Source organism: Podarcis vaucheri (assembly GCF_965113315.1).
Source record: "Podarcis vaucheri genome assembly, chromosome: 13".
In the NCBI taxonomy this organism is placed as follows: Eukaryota; Metazoa; Chordata; class Lepidosauria; order Squamata; family Lacertidae; genus Podarcis; species Podarcis vaucheri.
In genome coordinates, this window is record NC_138751.1 from 42,221,705 (window position 1) to 42,245,665 (window position 23,961).

The 23,961-nt window shown below is 47.0% G+C and overlaps 1 protein-coding gene across 2 annotated transcripts; it reads right to left on the reverse strand.

Moving 5' to 3' along the window:
- Positions 1–3,582: 3,582 nt before the first annotated feature.
- WNT9B (Wnt family member 9B) lies at positions 3,583–22,081 on the reverse strand. Of its 2 annotated transcripts, none has more exons than XM_082195063.1 (4): positions 21,790–22,081; positions 8,590–8,846; positions 7,027–7,292; positions 3,583–5,933 (listed from the first exon to the last, which is right to left on the reverse strand). In XM_082195063.1, exons 1-4 carry the CDS (start codon positions 21,897–21,899, stop codon positions 5,457–5,459), a joined length of 1,110 nt encoding a protein of 369 aa, XP_082051189.1. In that variant the 5' UTR covers positions 21,900–22,081; the 3' UTR covers positions 3,583–5,456. The 2 variants fall into 2 exon arrangements, with proteins under 2 accessions (XP_082051189.1, XP_082051190.1); XM_082195064.1 differs by lacking the exon at positions 21,790–22,081 and adding an exon at positions 10,935–10,966.
- Between the last annotated feature and the right edge of the window lie 1,880 nt (positions 22,082–23,961).

Consider the following 23,961-nt stretch of genomic DNA (forward strand, 5'->3'; position numbering starts at 1 on the left):
CCCTGACCATTAGGTCCAGTCGTGACCTACTCTGGGGTTACGGCACTCATCTCGCTTTACTGGCCGAGGGAGCCGGTGTACAGCTTCTGGGTCATGTGGCCAGCATGACTAAGCCGCTTCTGGCGAAACCAGAGCAGCGCACGGAAACGCCGTTTACCTTCCCGCAGGAGCGGTACCTATTTATCTACTTGCACTTTGACGTGCTTTCGAACTGCTAGGTTGGCAGGAGCAGGGACCGAGCAACGGGAGCTCACCCCATTGCGGGGATTCAAACTGCCGACCTTCTGATCGGCAAGTCCTAGGCTCTGTGGTTTAACCCACGTCCCTGTAGTATGGAATACGACATCCTAATTTTCATTGGAGAAATGTTTGATGGTATGGAGTGATGCGACCCCTGAGCCAAGGAGATATGTAACTATACAATCTTTCGAAGACATCTGAAGGCAGCCCTGTATAGGGAAGTGTTTTTTTAAAATGTTTAATGTTTTATTATTATTATTATTTTGGAAGCCACCCAGAGTGCCATAATAATAATAATAGAATAGGACGTCCCTATTTTCATCAGAGAAATGTTGGAGGGTATGCATATACAGCTCATTGGATCAGTTCCCCCCAACACACTTGCAAAACCAACCTGGTAGACCACACACTAGGTTGTGTGGAGCATGGCAAGTCAAAAGTCACGTGAGCCAGCTCCTGCAACTGGCTTGACTCATTTGGAGTTATTTAGCACCACAGGCTTGGTCAAGCTGTCCTCTGCATATGGACCCACTGCAGGCTCTAGCACTGTATGCAGATTGTTGTGGGGGAGGGAGAATAAATAAAAAAGTCCCTCCTCTTCTCTCCCTTCCCCAAACCTCCTTTGATCTAACAAACCAGTCAAATGTCCTCAAATCCCGTGGGAAGCCTCAGAGAGAATGTTCCTTAAGGATTAACACATAAATAATGGGTCAGCTCATGCTTAATAATTGCCAGGGTACTTAGGGTAGTTGAGAATAACGACCAATTAGAGCCCAGCTGGCAAACATGTGGAGATTATCATTGCATCAAATGGGATTTGAGCTCCAAGGATGCCTTTGGCAAATGCAAGAGTATGGGTGATCGCCAGGAGAAATGTAGCAGTTGCGCGCTGGTTAAAAGAGAAGTTGAAACCCCCAGTGGCCCGTGGAACATAGAATGCGGTCCCCAACATGGAATCCAGAGAACGTCTTGTTGTAAAGAAAGGAAGGTTTCCATTCTTGGTCCCAAACAGGGCTGCTAGGAGCAATGGCTGGGGTGGAAGACAGAAGGAATAATCTGACCTGCTCCTGTGTGTGTTGGCAGATAGCTCAGTAAAAGGTTAAGTCCAGTCAAAGGCGACTATGGGGTTGTGGCGCTCATCTCACTTTCAGGCCGAGGGAGCCGACGTTTGTCCACAGACAGCTTTCCAGGTCATGTGGCCAGCATGACCAAACTGCATGGAAACTTTGTTTACCTTCCCACCACAGCGGTACCTATTTATCTACTTGCACTGGTGTGCTTTCAAACTGCTAGGTTGGCAGCAGCTGGGACTGAGCAACGGGAGCTCACCCCATCGCAGGGATTCGAACCGCCAACCTTCTGATCGGCAAGGGGCTCAGTGTTTTAGACTACAGCACCACCCGCATCCCCTAGATAGCTCAGTACACAGGGGAGACCCGAGGGTGCAAAGCAGAGCTGGTGAGGGTTGTGACTTGGGAGGGTCCGTGACCTATAGAGATTGCAAAGGGGTTGATGAGAAGATATTTGAAAGGCAGCCCTTTATAGGTAAGTTTTTAATGTTTGATGTTTTACTGTGGTTTTATAATTTGTTGGGATCTGCACAGAGTGGCTGGGGCAACCCAGTAAGATGGGTGGCATATATATATATATATATATATCTATATCTATATCTATATATCTATATATCTATATATATATATATATATATATATATATATATATATATATATATATATATAATTTTATTATTATTATATCCTGAGCCTGAGGTTCCCCATTCTTTCAGCTGATCTTTAAGTATATTGGTCCTGCACTCAGCTCTCACCTGTGGCTCCTAGAAGCTGTCAGCATGTGACCGTGGCCAAATCCTGGGAATGGCTTCGACCAGCTGGCTAAATTGGGTGAGGGTAGCAAATGGGTCTCAACCGCTCTGTGACTTAGGGACTTCCCCTGCATGAGAAGACAGGCTCCGGTGGATCAAGCAGACCTGACCAATAGTGGGTCCAATGGCCAAGAAGGCAGTTTTTGCACATGATGTAGAGGGAAAGACAGATGGGACACGTCAACCTGGGAAGGTAGCCCATCTAGAAGAAGGAAAACTCTGGTCCTAAACCTCCGCTGCCTTGCGGGATATCTAAGGAGTAAACCGTAATTAAATCCAGAGTCCCTAAGATGGTTGGATGGCGCCTTGTACGCCTCCTTCCAGCAACTCCTGCAACAAAGCTGGTGCCAAATGTACAGTGGTGCCTCGCAAGACGAAAAGAATCCGTTCTGTGATTCTCTTCGTCTAGCGGTTTTTTCGTCTTGCGAAGCAAGCCCATTGAAGGATTAGCGCTATTAGCGGCTTTTAGCGGCTTATCTGCTGATCGGATCAGCTGATAAGCGGCTTAGCGGCTTAGAAAAAGGGGGGGGAACCAGCAGGAACTCGCAAGACATTTTCGTCTTGCGAAGCAAGCCCATAGGAGATTCGTTTTGCGAAGCACCTCCAAAAGGGAAAACTCTTTCGTCTAGCGAGTTTTCCGTCTTGCGAGGCATTCGTCTTGCGGGGCACCACTGTTTTCCTTTGGACCCCATCAGTGAGGCCGACAGGGGGTCTTGTCGTCTGGGCAGCCCAGGACCTCCAGACACACTGTCTAGGCTTGCAAGCCAAGAACATCACTTCGGTGCTGTTTGACTTCACCCCCGGAGGTACACTCCATTGTCCCTCGAGACAGACGGATGCCAACAACACCCATAGCCGTGCGGCTGACATGTTGCTTCTTCCTCTATATCACAGACAGGCCGCAAACACACCATGCATTTAAAGCACAAAGAATTCTGGGAACTGTAGTTTGTCAAAGGTGCTGGGGGGGGGAACTAGGATTCCCAGCAAGGGACCAGCTGAGAATCTGACAAGAATTGCTTGCGTAGGACATTTAGTAAGCAGGGGATAAATTATTTCCCTCCATAGCATCCAAATCCAAGCCATCACAGTTTTTTTAACCCGTTCTTGTTCAACAGTTCTCCTTTTATTCTCACAGCAATCCTAGGGGAGGTCAAGTTAACTGAAGGGGAATGGCTGGCCTTAAGGTTTTGTGGCAGAGCAGGGAGGCTGAACCCTCCTCTCCCAGGTCAGCCAGTGTGTTAGCAGGGGCTGATGGGAATTGTAGTGCAGAACACCTGGAGGACGGTAAGTTGACAAAGACCGCCATACACTTTTCCCCCTCCCTCCCTCCCCAATATGGCCATCAAACTTTAATACTTTGCAGGGCTGGTGTAAGCCAGGCTCCCTTAGCCACAGCCCCCATTCCCCCCCCCACAATATGGGGATAGCAATGATGGATTTTATTAGCATTGGAAGGATAATTTTAAATATATATATATTTATGAACCTTTTTTTAAAAAAGTTACATAAGACCAAAACTTTTTAAAAAACAAAACAAAAACTCCCATCTTTTTAGTTACCCGAGCAGCAACGTTACCGCCCAACCGCAGCTACACAAAAAGTAAAGATTTCTCTGTCATTTTCTATGGGTAGTTATTACTTCTGCCTCAGAGAAGGCACAAAAACAACAACCCCAGAATCAAGCTGAAGTAAAAACAGCATTAAGCTGGCTCCTTCCTCCAGATATTGGATTTTTGGTCCGTTTTGTTCCTTTCTTGCTGCGACATCACATCCAGTTTAGCATTATGACACTAACGAAGATCACACAAGCCGCTACAGCCAAGTGACCAAAAAAACACACCAGTAGTGTGGGCAGCTGAGGCCAAGGGCTGTGAGGGCAATGAATGATGAGCGGCATCTAAGCAATGCAATAAAACACTCTTTTTTATAAAAAAAACACACCAAGAAAATCACATGAAAGAAAGCAAGTATGTTTGACCCAGGCTTACAGACCAACCTGTCATGGAAGCTGCCCAGTCCTTAGCCCCTTTAAATCTTTGCTCGTTTCACATAAAAACAAGTGATCCTGTCCATCTATCCTCGCCCACAACTATAAATAGTTCCACTGGAAACAGTGTCCACATTCCTAGGTTTGCCCCGTCGTTGCCCAATAGATGCTTCTATTTGCAAACTCAAGCTATGAGAGTTTTCTTCTTCTTCTTCCCCCAAATCTTAGCTCTTCCAAAGCCTAACAAAATGGAGGCAGGCGCTGGCCTTCGTCCATTCACACTTCCTGAATTCTCTGCTCCTCCTCTTTGTCCTCGGGTCCCTTAAGAACACAGCACCTCATCTCTGCCTTCTCAGGCGTGATGCCCCACAAGCCACCCCAAATTCACTGCAGGGCAGAACCAAAGACCATGCTTACCCCTGGGGGTGCACAGTCCAGTTCCCCTTTGAGCAGGTCGTGTGGGGCCACACAGGGTCAGGTCCAAATTTTGCTGGGGCGCGACAAGGAGCCTTCTCACATAAGACACCTCAAATGAGTCCTGGCAGCAACAGAAGTCTGAATCGAGCACCGGCCGGCTAGGGGCAACCGGTTAGATTTATCACAATGACCTCAAGCGATGTTATGCCAGGCATTGTGGGAGCTTTAAACGGAGGCGCTCTGCTGCTTCTCTAAAGGGGGACCGGGGTAGAAATCACTAGTGGGCCCTGCTGGCGGGGCTGCAGCAGCTGCCCGAAGGTGCCATCGGCCAAAGCTGGCGCTGCGACTAAAGGCTGCAGCGCTACCCAGAAAGAGGCACATGGTTCAAAGAAAATGCTGCATTGCGGCCATGGAAAACCCATTCATTCACCCTCCCGGAAGCTCATCAAAACAGATCTTCTCGGGCTAGCTGCGACTCAAGACCCCTGCCTTGAACCAGACCCTTGGGGCTTGCTCTAGAGAAGTTCGGGCAGCTTGGTCCATGCATTGCACAGCTCAGGTTCCAGTTTCATTTGCCGTTTAGAAAATTTGGCTGGGGAAGACCCCTTGCGCAAAACCTCGGGCAACAACTCCCAGCCAAGAGTCCTGGGCTGGGCTAGATGAACAACACAAGGCAGCTCCTTAGATATCTTACAAGAATATGTCCTTGACTATTTTCTTGGTGCCGGCCTTCCCAAAGCAGAGGCAGTCCTGGAGATTGGCTGCTGGTCCACAGAACCGTAAAATCCAGGGCTGCAGAACTCCTGCAGTTTACAAGTCCCACCCCTTGCTAACTTTCCATATCCGATGCAAAGGAGAGAACCGAATTAAGCTGCCGGCCTTCTGTGCGGTCCAAGGAGGAGCAGGCCCGTCTCCCCGCAAGACTTCTCACTGCTTGCAGCTATAAACCACTTCTTCCTGCATGCACTGCTGGCATTCGACGTAGCAGCACCACTGCACCTGGCAATGGCAGGAGAAGGTCACCATGCGCGTCTGGATGTTGTAGCCCCGGCCGCAGCACATGCTGTCGCAGTTGGCCTCCCGGGAGCAAGTCCTCCCGGCCGTGCCCACAGAGTACCGGCTGGGTCGGCAGAAGCTGGGAGAGTCCTCCATGTAAACCAAGTCGGTGGGGCGTGGGCCGGCGGGGACTTTCGGCAAGTGGCTGTGGGGCTGTGGGCTCGCCAGCTCCGACTGGCCCACCGCGTCGTTGGTGGCGCTGAAGACCTTGACGGCGCCGTCGTAGCGGAGCTTGAGGAGCTTCCCCGTCTCGTGGAAAGGCGACAGCTGCTTCCAGCAGGTCCGCACGGCGCACGAGCCAGAAACCCCGTGGCATTTGCACGTGGTCTTGAGGCCGTTCTTCACGGCCTGCGGGAGGGAGAGAAAGACAGGCATTTGCTAGGGGCGCGAGTGGAAAGCCAAAACGCTGCGAGGGAATAAAGGGGGGAAATCCTGAGGCCACTGAACAGTTGTGCACTCTTTTGCATTCATACCTCAGTTCTCGAACGCCTGGCGACTCGAACGGTTTGGCTCCCAAACGCCGCAAACCCAGAAGTAAGAAGTAACGTTTTTTGGAAGCTGAACGTCCTGACATGGCTTCTGATTGGCTGCAGGAAGATCCTGCAGCCAATCGGAAGCCACGCTTTGGTTTTTGAATGTTTTCAGAATAATAATAATAATAATAATAATAATAATAATAATAATAATAATTTATTATTTGTACCCCGCCCATTTGGCTGGGTTTCCCCAGCCACTCTGGGCGGCTTCCAACAAAGATGAAAAATACACTAAAATATCACATATTAAAAACTTCCCAACAGATTTATTAAAAAAGTCCAACAGATTTCCGGAATGGATTCCGTTTGAGAACTAAAGTATGACTGTATTTGTTTTTTAAAAATCTAGTCACAGTTGAACCGAAGTCCTCTTTATTTTTTCCATTTTTGTTATTACCTTTATCTCGTGTGCTCTCTCTTTATAATAATAATTTTATTGTTTGCACCCTCCCCCCTCCAGCTGGGTTGCCCTAGCCACTCCGGGCATCTTCCAACAGATATAAAACAAAATAAAAACTCAGACTTTAATGTGCACCCTAACTGTACAAAGCACATGTTTCCCTTATTCTGGACCCTGTCCACCACTAGCGTGCGTCCCTTGAAAGGTTCCCCATGTGGTAAACATGGCCCTCACCCTGAAAAATGATTCTGAGGCAGAGAGTTGGGACTCTCCAAAGAAAAGCTCTAGTGTCCTATTGCTTAATACACACTTGCACCGTGCAGCTGTGAAAAGGCACACAGCACAGAATATTCGTTCTCAGGGAAAGACAAAGATATGGCATTACAGGGCCTAGCTTGGCTCTTGAGGTGAAGGCTGGAGATTGGGGATAACCAGGGACAATCTGCTTTTGCTACTCCTCTCTCTCTCTCTCTCTAGGCAAATTGTGTGGGTCCTCTGTCCTCACCTTGATGCCCACGTTCGTGTTGTGGATGTCCACCTTGGCGCGCAGGTCTTTCCCGACCTTCTTCTGGCCCAGGAAGTTTTTCAGGAACCTCGTGCTGTACTTGAGGTTGTCTCCGCACACTCCCCACTGCCACGCCTTGCGGTTCTCCAAGTCCGGAGAGTCGTCGCAGGTGCAGCGCTCCATGCGCCCAGCGCTGCAGGCCCGCGCGAGGGAATGGGTCAGAGCTGCCGAGGACACCGCGTACAGGAAGGCCGTTTCCTTGAAACCTGAGGGAGAGGAAGCCAGGGAACCCAGAGAAAAGGAAGTAAGAAAGAGTAGGAAAGCCAGTGTGGAAGAATGGCAATGGTATCAGACTACGAACTGGGAAACCCGGGTTCAAATCCTGCTTGGCCATGAAGCTCACTGTGCGACCTTGGACAAGCCTAACCTTAACGAACCTCGCAGGGTTTCTGTGAGGATTACATGAGAAGCGGGAGAACCATACATGCCACACTAAACGGCCTCGGCCCAGTATACCTGAAGGAGCGTCTCCACCACCATTGTTCAGCCCGGACACTGAGGTCCAGCGCTGAGGGCCTTCTGGCGGTTCCCTTACTGCGAGAAGTGAGGTCACAGGGAACCAGGCAGAGGGCCTTCTCGGTAGTGGCGCCCGCCCTGTGGAACGCCCTCCCATCAGATGTCAAGGAAATAAACAACTATCTGACTTTTAGAAGACATCTGAAGGCAGCCCTGTTTAGGGAAGTTTTTAATGTTTAATTATATTTTTAATATTCTGTTAGGAGCCACTCAGAGTGGCTGGGGAAACCCAGCCAGATGGGCAGGGTATTATTAATAATAATAATAATAATAATAATAATAATAATAATAATAATATCCTTGGAGCAAAAAGTAGGATAAAGGTATAGGTAAAGGGACCCCTGACTATTAGGTCCAGTCGTGACCGACTCTGGGGTTGCGGCGCTTATCTCACTTTATTAGCCGAGGGAGCCGGTGTACAGCTTCTGGGCCATGTGGCCAGCATGACTAAGCCGCTTCTGGCAAGCCAGAGCAGTGCACAGAAACGCCGTTTACCTTCCCGCCAGAGCGGTACCTATTTATCTACTTGTACTTTGACGTGCTTTCGAACTGCTAGGTTGGCAGGAGCGGGGACCGAGCAACGGGAGCTCACCCCATCGCAGGGATTCGAACCGCCAACCTTCTGATCAGCAAGTCCTAGGCTCTGTGGTTTAACCCACAGCGCCACCCGCGTCCCGAAAAAACAAGTAGGATAGAACCGCAATAAATAAGCAACTGTTTTTTAACAGCAGCAGGTACCCTAGTTGCTCAGAGCAGCGAACAAGCCTGGCAAAGGTTTTCACAGGGGGTTCTACGTTATCACTTGATCGACTCTGGCCGTAAGGTGTTCAGAAATGCAAACCTTTGAACCTCTACCCTGGTTTGCTTTTCTTTCTTCCATGATGGCGTTGGGTGGTGAGGAGAAGGGGGAAGACCCAACTGGAGAAAGCCTAGATTTTTCTCCCCACCCCAATTTTCGGAAGCTGACCGACAAGCAGGCACTCGTACCTCGTTTCAGAAGGTCGGCTCGTCCGTCCAGACTGCAATTCCAGCGCTCGTTGCGAAACTGATACTGGCATTCCACGACCCCGAGACGGATGGCATCCCGTAGGATCTCCGCCAGGCCTGGCTCTCGGCGGCAAAGCCTTTTCTGCTTACGGGATAAGCGAAGCAGGTCGCATTGCTTCAGGTGAGCCTTCCAGTGGGCAGGGTTGGTCGAGGGCCCCAGCAGAGGAAACTGAGTTAGCGCTTCCTTCCCAGTCAGGCTGAAGGGTAGAAGAAGTAAGTTATGGCCTTAAACAGAGTAGAACCAGCAACAGCTATTTCCCTGCTGCAGATTAACATTGGCAAACCATCAATAATATACCCGTCCCTGGGATGTCTCCCAGGTGTGTACAGGTCTGGTTCACACATGCAAGTAAGAAATCAAGTGGTTCTCCGTTTGACGAATGGCAAGGGAATGTGTGAACCGATTCCACTGAAAATTACAGCAGGCCAAGATGAAATAGGAAAGCTCTCTATGTATGTGCAGTGCTCCCAAGATACACACTGGCTCTGATATGCAGAAGAATGAATTATTATTATTATTAGTGCATTTTTTCTTGGGGTACGCAGGGGTACGTATACTCCTAAACATTTTTGTGAATCTAAGTTTGGCCTCATTGAGGGGCAGTATTTCAATATAAGTAGGAAATTGAGAACACCCCTAAACATTTTTTTTTAAAGCACTTATTATTATTATTATTATTATTATTATTATTATTCCAAGATTTGAATAGTGTCCAGAATGAAATCCCAAAGAAAGCCTTGACGGTATTTATGTAGGTGACTAGAGTGGCAAGGATCCTCTATGCTGAGAAATGGAAGAAGGAGAGAACGCCCTCCAAGGAAGAATGTTTGATGAAAATCTTGGAATACCCAGAGATGGCAAAATTGACGGCGCTGATAAAAGATACAAATTTAGAACCTTTTAAAGAGGACTGGAAACCCTTTCTAGTCTATATCAAAAGTCACTTCCCATGTATGAAGACCACAGCAGGGTTTGAAGTGTAAGAAAATAGCAGAATATATTAAGAAACGTGCTTGAGAAGATGAAATTAGGTAAGATGGAACCTTAAAACACAATTCTATGTAATTCGGGTTATAAACATTGATGTTGCGTGAGCGGGAAGTCACTAGTTTTCTTGAATCGGAATGTAATTGTTGAGTAACAAATTCACTTTCTATATGGAAAAAAACCCTATAATATTATTTAAAAATATAAAGCTAAGCTTGAGGGTTTGTGAGGAACTAGTTAAAGGAAATGTTCGGTATTAAGAGCTAGAGGAGGAAAAAATATAACCAAATTGCAACCCTCCAACTGACTCCCATGAGGTGGTACCTACATGGTTTGTTGAAGATGTATCTTCAGGCCAAGAATGACTCCTGATATCATACAAAATATGGGTGGGACCCAAAACACCTAGGAACATAGGAAGTTACCTTATACAGAGTCTAGCTACGTATTGTCTACATTGATCGATAGCAGCTCTTTTCTGGATAGGATAGCCCAGAGCATGTCTAGACTCACATACGTCTTAAGTCAAATCAAGACAGGTCGACATCAACACATGGATGGAAGCTGCCAACTTCTGCAAGCAAAACACAATTGCTAGGGTTTTAAGCACAGCTTGGTTTAGGAACCAATCCCAAAAGATTTCTAGACACAAGCTTGTTAGCTTTAAATCCCTGTATGGCTTGGGACCAGGATACCTAAAGGATTTTCTTCTCCAATACAACCTGCCCCTCCACTAAGGCCAGCTGTGGAAGTTCTCCTGCATACTTGCTACACCTTTCTGGTAATTGGCAGGAAAGTTAGAAAACACCTTTTCCCCACGGCCTCACCTATGGAACTCCTTGCCCCAGGATGTTGCTCTTCCTCTATGGCATCGCACTACCGGTTTTGTCAGGCCTTTGGCCTCATTGCCAGATGGCTTTTATGCTGCCCTCTTCCTCCTTTGGTTGTTTTTCCTCATAATTTTACTGGCTGCTGTGCTTGATATTTAATTGGTGCTATGAATAGCTTTTATCCTTGGGGAGTCTGGGACATGTCGTGAGTGATGTTATAAATATAATAAATTGGCCTTCTTGGTGTCTTCCCAGCCTTTGCTGCTTATTAATATTGAACATCACCGACAAGCGTCTATTGAATCCGAACCAGCTATCTGTGACTGCACAAGCTTTACATTGTCCTAGTTGAGAGGAAGAAAGTACATTTGGCCAACGAGACTGAAAAGTTAGGGAGGAAATATCAGTTACTCATGCAGGACACCACTCCTTTAACACCAACAATGGAAATTATTGCAACAGCTCACCCAATAAAGTTAACACACATCTGCCGGCAACTCCTTCCCTCAACCCCAAGGCTTTGCCCAGCACTGTCACCAATCTCATCGTTCTCACCAATTAAAGAGAACAACACCAGCATACAGCCAGCACAATAACAACTGTGGTCAGCAGCGAAACCCTGAGCCAAGCTACGAATGAAAAGATCTACGACTGGTCCTATAAATAAATTTTAAAAGTCTAAAATGAAACACATAGCCTTCAGGTCTGCAAAATTTGTTCCTTTTCACTGCAGGTTGTTTTCTTTTTTCAATTAACCCCCCCCCCGACCCCCAGCAAAGTTGCTTTGCCATCTGCAAAAGAACCCAAAGACAGCCCCCATATTTTATTCCCATAAGTGGGAAAACAGCTTGGGAGCAGGGATTGAAAAACCTGTGAGGGTGGGGGGAAGGGTTGAAATGCACAAGCCCGCTGCATCATCATCATAATTTATTATTTATACCCCGCCCATCTGGCTGGGTTTCCCCAGCCTCTCTGGGTGGCCCCCAGCAGAATATTAAAAACGCAATAAAACATCAAACATTAAAAACTTCCCTAAACAGGGCTGCCTTCAGATGTCCTTTAAAAGTCAGGTAGTTATTTCCTTGACATGTGACAGGAGGACGTTCCACAGGACGGGCGCCACCACCGAGAAGGCCCTCTACCTGGTTCCCTGTAACCTCATTCTCGCAGTGAGGAAACTGCCAGAAGGCCCTCAGAGCTGGACCTCAGTGGAGTGATGGAGGTGGAGACGCTCCTTCAGGTATACTGGGCCAAGGCCGTTTAGGGCTTTAAAGGTCAGCTCCAACACTTTGAATTGTGCTCGGAAACGTACTGGGAGCCAATGCAGATCTTTCAGGACCAGGGTTATATGGTCTCAGCAGCCACTCCCAGTCACCAGTCTAGCTGCCGCATTCTGGATTAATTGCAGTTTCTGAGTCACCTTCAAAGGTAGCCCCACATAGAGCGCATTGCAGTAGTACAAGCGGGAGATAACCAGAGCATGCACTACTCTGGCAAGACAGTCTGCGGGCAGGTAGGGTCTCAGCCTGTGTACCAGATGAAGCTGATAAACAGCTCCCCTGGACACAGAATCTCTGCTGCAATCAAATTCACGAACCATATTCCCCCCCCCCCCCTTTTCACAATTAATTTGCCCTGGGTTTGTCTTGGCAAGCAGGAAAAGCATGATCCCTTTATATTTCTCTCCCGATGTTCCCTTTAGTAGGGTAACTGGTGGTCGGCCTCTTCTTTTGCGATGCAAAAAGCCAATTCCCAAAGCTGGACCCTTGCTGGACCCAACACAACACAGCTTGTCCCCTGAAGATGCTGTGCGATAGAACCTGTGATCTATCAAGCATGCCTTTGCCATCGTGCGGCCAAAAGGCCTCCAGCACTAGGAGAACAAACCAAGAGAGATGCTTATCGCTTTCCCTCCCTCCACAACCCCGGCAGTGGAATGCTCCTACCGTCTCCGCTCTCCAGAACTCTTCTTCCGGCCGGTGGGCGGTGATGGTTAATCATTAAGCGAGTAAATTTCCAAACTACCAAATCAAGATGGTAGCACTTTCAAGGAGATGTAAGCCCTAGGCCGGGGTGGGACCCTGATACAGCTGCAGTCCTTTCCCCCTGCAACTCCATCCATCTAACTCCCAGGTTTCTATCAGTTCAGGAAGTAAAACAGGCCCCAACCAAAAAGAAGACAGTTGTTTCTACATGCTTAGTGGACTCCAAGGACCCTTGAACAAGGCATCCAGACGTCCTTCCCAACTCATCTCTTCTTCTCTTTTACATCTGCAGGAGAGGCAATGGAAGAGCTGGACCGGTGTCTTGCCTCAATAATGATGATAGGACTGAAGCACTGTTTGTGGGTGGTTCCCTAGACCGGATTGCTGGGAGGTTGCCTGCTCTTGATGGCGTTACACTTCCTCTGAAGGAGCGGGTTCGTATCCTGGGATTATCTAATCAAATACCTTTATTGGCACCACAGTACAGTGGTACGTCAGGTTACATACGCTTCAGGTTACATACACTTCAGGTTACAGACTCCACTAACCCAGAAATATTACCTCGGGTTAAGAACTTTGCTTCAGGATGAGAACAGAAATCGTGCTTCAGGATGAGAACAGAAATTGGCGGAACAGAAACAGCAGGAAGCCCCATCAAGCTAAAGTGGTGCTTCAGGTTAAGAACAGTTTCAGGTTGAGAACAGACCTCCGGAATGAATTAAGTACTTAACCTGAGGTACCACTGTATAATATTTATACATACATACATACCCCGCCCATCAGGGTGGGCTTCCCCAGCCACTCTGGGCTGGTTCCAACAAAATATTAAAATACAGTAATGCATCAAAAACAGTAAAAGCTTCCCTAAACAGGGCTGCCTTCAGATGTCTTCTAAAAGGCTGGTAGTTGTTGTTCTCTTTGACATCTAATGGGAGGGTGTTCCACAGGGCGGGTGCCACCACCGAGAAGGCCCTCTGCCTGGTTCCCTGTAACATGGCTTCTCGCAGCAAGGGAACTGCCAGAAGGCCCTTGGCACTGGACCTCAGTGTCCGGGCAGAACGATGGGGGTGGAGACGCTCCTTCAGGTATACTGGGCCGAGGCCGTTTAGGACTTCCAAGGTCAGCACCAACACTTTGAATTGTGCTCGGAAATATACTGGGAGCCAATGTAGTATAAACATTTACGGTCACTGTGATAATTAAAAGGACAAGGATGAATCTGTCGAGGGTCATAAGGTCACACTGTGATCGTGTGTGCTTAGATATTCTGCTTTGCCCTGTCTGTTCCCCGAAAGGATAGTTCGTTGGGAACCCTTTTGGGTACAATTGTGGCTAAAAAGGAAGCTACTAAAACAGTAATATCTTTGCCAGGAGAAACCTCATTTGACTTCTTCTCGGAGTTATAGGTCGGAGGTCCAACATTTTGCTCAGCATCAGTTGGCGATGTCTACTGTGTAGAGAGCAATCAAAGATAATGTGGTCCATTGAATCTGGTACTCTGTGATTGCAGGCACACAAGACGGGCTTGATATGGAGTATGTGAGAATCTACCTTTGGTCACTGTAGAGGGGAAGGCATTTAATCTCGCGAGCATAAAGGCTTTTTGATGGGAAGGTAGTAGTAGCTTGGGGTTGTTCCTGGATCCTTTACTGTTACCTGAGACTCAGGTGGCCTCACTGCCACGGAGTGCCTTCCATCAGCTTCGGCTGGCGGGATAGCCTAACTACTGTTGTCTATAGGGGAGGGGAGGGGTTATTGGGTTGCTTTCGTTTTTATTAAGTATTTTGTGTTTTTGTATTATGATTTTACGTTATAACCGCGGCTATAGAGCGGTATACAAATTTAATAAACAACAGAGAAGCAGAGCTGTCTGGCAAGGTGCCAACTCCATTACAGTGGTACCTCAGGTTAAGTACTTAATTCGTTCTGGAGGTCTGTACTTAACCTGAAACTGTTCTTAACCTGAAGCACCACTTTAGTGAATAGGGCCTCCTGCTGCTGTCGTGCCGCCGGAGCACAATTTCTGATCTCATCCTGAAGCAACTATTAACCTGAAGCACTATTTCTGGGTGAACGGAGTCTGTAACCTGAAACGTATGTAACCCAAGGTACCACTGTATTTCTTTCCTGCCCCACGAACACCATTAGTAACTGCCACCCCACAATAATGGCTACAATGCCAGCGCCTGTTGATGCTCCAAGACCTCCGCACTGCAGCACATGATGGGAATAGGGAGATCTGGGCACAGAAAGTCCGTCTTGGGTTTTCTACAAAGAAGATGCTCTGACATCAAACTACAGGCCATCCCACGAGCTCCCTTTTGAGATCAAGTCAGTGGTTTTGCCCTACTAAAGCAAGGCAAGTGTCAAGCGTGATAGTCGTGCTGGATGTTACTGGAATAGATTGCCCCAATTATATATATAAGGTACAAGACCCCTGGGCAGTTAAGTCCAGTCAAAGGTGACTATGGGGTTGCGACAATCATCTCACTTTCAGGATGAGGGAGCTGGCGTTTGTCCGCAGATTTCTGGGTCACGTGGCCAGCATGACTAAACTGCTTCTTACACAACAGGACACCATGACAGAAGCCAGAGCGCATGGAAACGCCGTTTACCTTCCCGCCGCAGCGGTACCTATTTATCTACTTGCACTGGTGTGCTTTTGAACTGCTAGGTTGGCAGGAGCTGGGACAGAGCAACAGGAGCTCAACCCGTTGCAGGGATTCGAACTCCCAACCTTCTGATCGACAAGCCCAAGGGGCTCAGCGGGTGAGCTTCCGTTGCTCGGTCCCACCTCCTGCCCACCTAGCAGTTCGAAAGCACATCAAAGTGCAAGTAGATAAATAGGTACCGCTCCGCTGAGAAAGTAAACGCCAAGTCTGTGTGCTGCTCTGGTTCGCCAGAAGTGGCTTAATCATGCTGGCCACATGACCCAGAAGCTGTCTGCGGATAAACGCCTGCTCCCTCGGTCAGTAAAACGAGATGAGCGCCGCAACCTCATAGTCATCTGTGTCTGGACCTAATGGTAAGGGGTCCCTTTACCTTTACCTACTTTGCAACCTCAGCAAGTCTGTCAGACAGACAGAGTGCTGGTCAGGATTAAAAGGCGTCCTCATCACTCTTCAGGTACTGAGAACGCAACACAGGTGCCCAGAACTTCCTGCATCTGAGCATGGCAGGAGAAGAATGGACAAGTTCACGGAAGATCACCTGCCGTTACTCAGTTTCTTGTTGTGGCTGACAAACCCCTAATAAGAGTTCCACCCAAAAACGACAGTCTGAAGAACAACGCACCGTTTCTGACAAACAGCTGGGTGAAATGTTCCGAGAATTAAAGGCAGGCAGCTGTCACAAGGCTGCTGCTCCCTTAAGTTGCTTAAACAACCAAAGGCAATAAGGCACCCAAGGCAATAACCAATATTTGTTTTGTGTTAAGGAAATGATAGCTGGAAGGAAAAGGGAATATTCCTCTTTTGCTTAGTAGACGTCCCGAGGAGTGTGTGTTTGTGTTAGCGTGTGTACACTTCCTGAAAGGAGAAAAATCCCATTTGGTATCCTGTCCATTCCAGGAATTTCCCTGCAATTAAAAGTGGCTTCTGACCCTGCTAAGGCCGCTCTCCCCGCCCCCACAAAAATTAAAAAACCGAACGAAACAGGTGCTCCAACAGTATTGAGCAGAGACTGTCAAATCTGGGAAGAGGAGAACTAAGACTCTGAAAAAACACAACAGGATGCCAAATGCGCAGGCAGAGTCTAAAACTTAACGCAAACTCCAGAGCACACTTTCATTGCTGGTGTTTGAGATTAGCCACAATCCAGAGATACCCTGCAGCTTCTAGAGAAACCCTCCTGTTTTGACATATTTCCCCCTTGGTTTGACTTCATCCCCAGAGGCGTACTCCACTGTCTCTCAAGACTGATGGATGTCAATATGAGCACCGCCATGCTAACTGGAACTGATGGGAATTGTAGTCCAATACAACTAGTGGGTGCCATGCTGGCGAAGACTGATGGGCAGGGAGCTAAGACTTGATGCTTCAAAGAGGAAAACACAACAACATGCCAATCTAAGTGACATGTGCTCTCAAGAACTGCCAGTCCCAGAATTCCATAGTCTTCACTGGCAATCCCTACACATAGACAAGAGGACAACTGAGGACACAGAGAGCCAGCATTGTTGATAGAATTCACAGGTGAGTAAATTATAGAATCATGGAATTGTAGAGTTTGAAGGGACCCCGAGGGTCATCCAGCCCAACCCGCTGCAAAGTAGAAATCTCAGGCCACTAGTTTCCACAGAGAACAGGTAAACACGGACAAGAGAGCTCAGGAGTAAGGAGCAATGGGTGGTATTCAACAAGTTTTAGTCTAGTCGTTGGACTAGTCCACTGTTTCCCAAACTTGGGACTCCAGCTGCTTTTGGACTACAATTCCCATCATGCCTGACAACTGGCCTTGCTAGCTGGGAATGATGGGAGTTGTAGTCCAAAAGCAGCTGGAGACCCAAGTTTGGGAAACACTGGTCCAGTCCAAAGATTTCAATGGTTCTGCTGTGAGTAAAACAAAGTTACGTACCACCCAGTGCCTAAAGAGCCTGGTATTGGTGAGTATGCTGCCATGTGTGGTTGTAAATATGAACTTGGGCAGCCAGGAAAATAGGTTTAAACAAAAGGCTTGACTGCGAATCCTCCAGTCTTCCAAAACATAACATACAAGGCGTGGTTTTTTTTTTGGGGGGGGGACCTAGGTTTACAAATCTGTACTAAGTCCAGAAAAATGATGCCCAGACACTTCTAGAGTTGTGTGGTACCTTTAAATGCAAAAGAAGCAGGTTTCAACAAGTTGAGCAAAGCCTCTTCTATCTCAGCTATGGAGAGAACTCAACCTCTGAGCTTAAACAGGAGGTGAGTTGCCAGGAGAAAGTTGCCTGCTTTTTTCACCAGCCTCTCTCCTCTCTTGTGTCATTAAGCAGCAATTCGATTTGTGTAACGAGAGAGCAAGCGCTATCACTTTTCTCCAGGCCATCAAAAGGCTGTTTTATCTGCAAAAATTCAGGTTTGATGGGGGCCAGACCGGTGTCTCTTTTATTTGTTTATTTTTTATACTGCCCTTCATCCGAAGTTCAGTTTAAATGTAAAAACACAAAAATCTACAGCATAATAACCAACAGGAACAATAACCGCTAGCCCCTCCACATAGTTTAAAAGACTGATTAATTAGCCAAAAGGCTCATTATGCTAGGAGCAATTTGAAGCATTTATGACTGCTCTGCTGGCTTTCAAAAACACAACTCGAAAGTGCTAGGTCTGACCCAATACTTACTACAACACATCCTCATCTACAAACCATCGTGATTCTTGTGCATCACTTCCTTAACCTACCACTAAGAGCTGGACCATAAAGAAGGCTGATGGGCGAAGGATTGATGCTTTTGAATTATGGTGCTGGAGGAAATTCTTGAGAGTCCCATGGACTGCAGGATGACTAAAACTATCCATTCTGAAGGAAATCAGCCCTGAGTGCTCACTGGAAGGATAGATCGTGAAGCTGAGGCTCCAATACTTTGGCCACCTCATGAGAAGAGAAGACTCCCTGGAAAAGACCCTGATGTTGGGAAAGATGGAGGGCACAAGGAAAAGGGGATGAGAGGATGAGATGGTTGGACAGTGTTCTCGAAGATACTAACATGAGTTTGACCAAACTGCAGGAGGCAGTGGAAGACAGGAGTGCCTGGCGTGCTCTGGTCCATGGGGTCACGAAGAGTTGGACACGACTAAACGACTAAACAACAACAAAACTTCAGATGCGGAAAAGGCTCCTCCTTGGCCCTACATGTTTATGTCCTCTTAAAATGGCAATGGCACCCACCTGAGAGGTGCTGAAACTTAGTTCCAGCTGGAAAAAAGGCCTGGTTATGAGCGTTTCTCTGCTGAACAGGCACTACGAAACCTAACATTTAGCACTTCTCAAGTATTTCGCACAAATTAATCCTTACAACAACAGCCCTTTAAAATGGCAGCTCACCCCGTCGCGGGGATTTGAACCGACGACCTTATGATTGGCAAGTCCTAGGCCCTGTGGTTTAACCCACAGCGCCACCCGCGTCCCTATGTACAGTGGTACCTCAGGTTAAGAACTTAATTCGTTCCAGAGGTCCGTTCTTAACCTGAAACTGTTCTTAACCTGAAGCACCACTTTAGCTAATGGGGCATCCTGCTGTTGCCAGAGCACAATTTCTGTTCTCATCCTGAAGCAAAGTTATTAATCCAAGGTACTATTTCTGGGTTAGCAGAGTCTATAACCTGACACGTTTGTAACCTGAAGTGTATGTAACCCGAGGTACCACTGTATAAGGAAGGCAGGTGACCCTTGTACATGCATATGGAATCCACCTCAAAATTCTGAACTTTTGAAATTCAAGATTTCACATTCTAATTAGTTCTTAGTGTTTTCCCGACTTTGTAAAGTACATCTTTCTCAGAAATCTGATTGACAAGTTGTTGTTTTTTTCTGGTTCAGCCCCAGGGTGCCAAGTTTGAAAGTCAGAATTTTGTATATTTACTCACAGAAATAAGAAGCAATGAGTATTATTTAAAATGTGCATAGGTTTGCAGTCTTAGATTCAGTATTTCCCCTAAGGCTGCACTTATCCAGGCGTAACACAGAAGCCAGCCCCAATGAATGGATCACACAGCATGTGTCTATTTGAATCATTTTTAGGCCTTCTTACAAATGAAGAATGAGACTATTCTAATTATATTTGGTGTTATTTCCAGAGCTCCCTTGTTCTGTTTGGGGGAGAGGGGAAGAACTGATGTTCTAATCTAACCTGATGTAGAAGTTGACTGTTCAAAATTCAGACTATAAAAAGGGAAGCTTGATTTTTTTATTTATTTTTTGCAATGGAAGAAACAACATTTCAAGCAGAGGTGCAAACTCAGAACTGAAAGGTAAATACATATAGAATAATAAGATCAGCAAAAATAATATTGTTATCCACCATTATAAAAAAAATTGCCCGCAATTGAGCACCATTTCTTTCTTTATCAAAAACACAGCAACACTTGCATTTGCCAGTGCAGAGTTAAGAACTTAGTTTTGCAAATTGGAAGCTTGCATTTTGAGAATCCAAAGCTTGCATGTAAAGCAAAAAGAGAGAAACGAAACAAGAATCCCACACATTGTTATCAAGAAGGGTTCGATATACACTGTTTATCGCCTCGGAATATTGGAATGTTGACAGCACAATCCCATGGATGTTACTCTTAAGACCGTATTGCCAAGTTAAGTGGAGCTCAGTGTCAAATACGTTTGTGACTATAAGTTTTCCGTTTCAAGAGCTGGAACTCACGTGCTTTTCACCCCAAAGCGGGAGAGTCATTTGATACTTCAAACACACAAATATGCACCCTTGAAATCCAAGTTTTAAGAAACTCAGATTTTCACACAACTGCGTTTCAAGACAGAGGCACGCACACACATGTCCATCCCTCAATTTTTCACCCGTTCCAGTACAAACCCAGATTTTGTAAAACAGCATCCGTGTGATCCTTGTGTTTACTGGAAAGACCAGGGAAGAGGGCCTTGAAGGAAAGGATAGGCAGGTGCCGAACTCTTTGTGGAGTAAGAGACATAAAATATGCAATTGATTGCAAGATGACGCATGGAACTGCCTTGAAATGGGGTATTTCCCTTCTTAAACCAGAACATAGGACTCCTGTTCACATACAGAGAAGAATAATGAGACCCTTAATCTTAAGGGTCATGGGTTCAAATCCCACGTTCGGCAAAAGATTCCTGCAATACAGGGGGCTGGGCTGGATGACCCTAGTGGTCCCTTTCCAACTGTATAATTCTACGATGAGTACAGTGGTACCTTCAGGTTACAGACTCCGTTAACCCAAAAATAGTGCTTCAGGTTAAGAACTTTGCTTCAGGTTGAGAACAGAAATTGTGTTCCGGCGGTACAGTAGCAGCAGGAGGCCCCATTAACTAAAGTGGTGCTTCAGGTTAAGAACAGTTTCAGGTTAAGTACAGACCTGCGGAACGAATTAAGTACTTAACCCGAGGTACCACTGTATAATGAAGAGGTTTGTCTCCCCGCTCCACAGGTCAACCTGCATATTACGCCCCAAGCACAGCAGAACAAACTCACCCATACTTCAGCTAGCAAGAGTTATGGATAAAGCTCTTTTTTTAAAAAAATAAATAAACAGGGACAAGCGAACTCCAGAATACGTATGTCAGTCATACAAACCCTGAACATCACCAGGTAGAATGCAAGCAGTTTCAAATTCACAGGCAAAAATGTCTAAAGGAAAGATCCGAATATCAACCTCTGTGCAAAAACAGTTACATTCACACATGCATGCACGAAAACATCGCCTGCACTGAAAACTCCAGTCTTGAACATTTACACTGACAGATCTCTTCCCACCCCCAAATTGCCGTTGTGCAAAGCAACACCACTTTTCTATCAACTGCTCCGGTGCATTTTGCAGATGAAAGAGATTTCTGCTGGTAGAGATCTGCTGCTACAAGTGGAAACACAAGCTCACTAAACAGCGGCAGGAGGAGGGGAGGAAGAGAATCTCATTCTGCAACACCCCTAAAATGCATGCAGCACCCAGGAGGCTGGACCCTTCAATGCTCCCACATTTGCCCAGTGCATGTGCACGAGCCAGTGTCTCAACTATGTGCAACAACCGAGCAGCTGGTGTGCAGCAGGATCCCGGATTCTGCGGGGCTGGCTTAAAGTGTGTTTAGGATCGCAGCCAGGTCGGGAAGCTGTAATCCACAAGGCAAGTTAACCCAGCAGATTGGCTAACCGAAGAAAAAGACCTTCGAAAACAAGATGCAAAGTGAAGAAGAGGAGCGCATGGAGTTTGAAAAGCAGGGCGATGAAGTGAAGAAAAGTCGAAAGCTAAGGGAGGAAAAGCGAAGCAAAACGAGAAGTAAAAGGTAGAACTTGCGCACCGAATGGAAGGAAGTTCAAAACAGAGGAGCCGGGATCGCACAAAAAAAAGGGGAAAGAGACTAATAATTGTATAGTTGATGTAAAAATATACAGGGATTTATGTATGCAAAATGAGCCACGGAAAGAGAATAAGTCATTGATATTTTAAGGTTATTTAAATGCATATTGCAAAATGTGAAACAGAAAATAATAGTACAAAATTATACAAAAAAGAGAAACTACAGACAAAAAGGGCGTGTAAGTGAAAGTGCAAAAAAGGGAGGGGAAATCTCACCCAAAAATTGGGGTTTAGGAAGGGGAAATGTAAGGGAAATTGCATGCCCGATCGCGCAAAAGGGGGGGAAGCGAAGCGCCGCTGACCCGAAATAGGCGTCCACCTGCAGGAGCAGCAGGCAGCAAGCGGCCGCGGCGACCGAGACGCGCAGGGGCGGCGGCGGCGGCAGCAGCAGATGCTTCTCCGGCGGGCGCATGTTGCCGGCCGCTGCTCCTGCGTCGCGATCCTCCGCCGTCTCCCGGGCTCGGCATGGCGCTGCGCAATCGGCGCCCGGGCGCCTCGGCAGCCCGTTAAAAAGGGCACCTGGCGGGGCGGGAGGGGCGCGCCCTCCCTCGGCCACGCCCCCCAGCGGGAAGGTGAGGCGCAAAGGGCCGCCTGGGATGGGGTGCGGGGCGGAGACCTCGCCCGAGGCGCCCGGAGATCCTGGCACTCGCCCTCGTGCCGAGAGAAAGAAGAACTTCGAAGGGAAAGCGTGGGGAAGGGCGCCCCTGACCATGTGCAGAGTGCGCTCTCTTCTGGCGCCTACCCTCTCCACTGTTTAACATGCTTAAGAATCAGTGCCTGATTTATGTGCAGCGGTACCTCGGGTTAAGTACTTAATTCCTTCCGGAGGTCCGTTCTTAACCTGAAACTGTTCTTAACCTGAAGCACCACTTTAGCTAATGGGGCCTCCTGCTGCCGCCGCGCCCCCCGGAGCACGATTTCTGTTCTCATCCTGAAGCAAAGTTCTTAACCTGAAGCACTATTTCTGGGTCTGTAACCTGAAGCGAATGTAACCTGAAACGTATGTAACCCAAGGTACCACTGTATAAGCTAAACAAACTATAGCTTGGGGCCCCCCAAAAAATTAAAGGAAAAAAACCCCTGGATGTACATTTCCAAAATACAGTCATACCTCGGGTTGAATGTGCTTCGGGATGAGTGCTTTCGAGTTGCGCTCTGCGGCAACCCGGAAGTAACGGAGCGCATTATTTCCGGGTTTCGCCGCTGACATGCTGTTGCTGGTTATGCTTGCTTCTAGATCCGAACGGGGCTCCAGAACAGATCCCGTTCACATCTAGAGGTACCACTGTATAAGATAAAAAACAAATAAAATAAAGCCTACATAGAGTAACAGTGTTTTGTGTTGTGTCAACTCCTGTGATGTAAGTCATGGGCCCCACCGGCTCCCTAAAATATCACTGGAAGATGTTGGACTTTTTGGAGCTAGCCGACCTGACTGGAAGGATCCACGACCAGAAAGAAGAGGAATATCAAGAAGATTGGAAGAAATTTAAGGATTATTTGAATAAATATTGTAATATAAATAATTAGGAGTCACTTGAAAGTTCCAAATAGGCCTAGGATTAAATTAGGATGTGATGGTAAATTAGATTTAGAATAGTAAGAAATGAGAATAAGATAGTTAATTGCTGGAATTAATTTTAGTTAAGAATGTTATTGGAGAGCTGTTACATGCAGATATAATGAAATTCAGAAGGGAGGGATCTGAGGAGGTCAGTTAACAATGTAAGAGAAATTGGGTTTTTTTTCTTTAAGGGATATGTGTTTAAGATCCCATTTTGTTTTTGTTCAACATTGTCTTGTGTTTTCTTTGTGTGTATTCTTTTCTTTTTTCTATGTCATATTTGTTATAATTGTGGAAAATGTATTTTAAAAAATTTGGGGGGGAAATAAAATCACTGGTTTGCTCATTTCTATATATAGGGTGCCTACATTCTGCATGGACTGGTTGCCTCGCAACATGTGCCAATGACTTTAGATACCTATTAGGTCCAGAAATTACCATATACCATCTATTCAACACAAAAAACCCCGACAATTGTTGACAAAGGACAGCTGGACATATAAAGCGCCCCATTACCTTCAGTAGCTTAGGGCCTCATCAAACCTAAATCTGGCCCTGGAGATGTCGGTCGTCAACCTGATATCCAGAGATCTCCACATGGCCACAACTGGACCAGCACATGGGGAATGCTTTGCAGAAGTTATGTTCCCCACGCTGATTCCCATCCACATTTTGGGGCACCACAGGAGATTGCTGCCCTGAAAAGGCACTTTTGAGGGGGGCCCCCCGAGATTTCAGCGTGAAATTGTGAAAGATTACGGCAACCAAAATGGCCGCCGTGCTCTCGTGGAAAAAATAGGGTGTCCCATTCCCCGCCCCCCCCCCCCCGCCCCGGGGACGCTTGCAGGGTATTGGGCCCCCGTATGCACAATACATTTAAAGCATCATCACACCACTTAAAACAAAAAAA

What these genes read in the sequence shown, in the direction of transcription:
- WNT9B (XM_082195063.1), bottom strand. Translation starts at nt 21,899, where the DNA reads ATGCGCCCGCCGGAGAAGCATCTGCTGCTGCCGCCGCCGCCGCCCCTG. An exon ending in AGCCGACCTTCTGAAACGAG is followed by an intron (nt 7,293 to 8,589) that starts GTACGAGTGCCT and finishes CCTCTCCCTCAG; the next exon opens with GTTTCAAGGAAACGGCCTTC. An exon ending in ACACGAACGTGGGCATCAAG is followed by an intron (nt 5,934 to 7,026) that starts GTGAGGACAGAG and finishes TCCCTCCCGCAG; the next exon opens with GCCGTGAAGAACGGCCTCAA.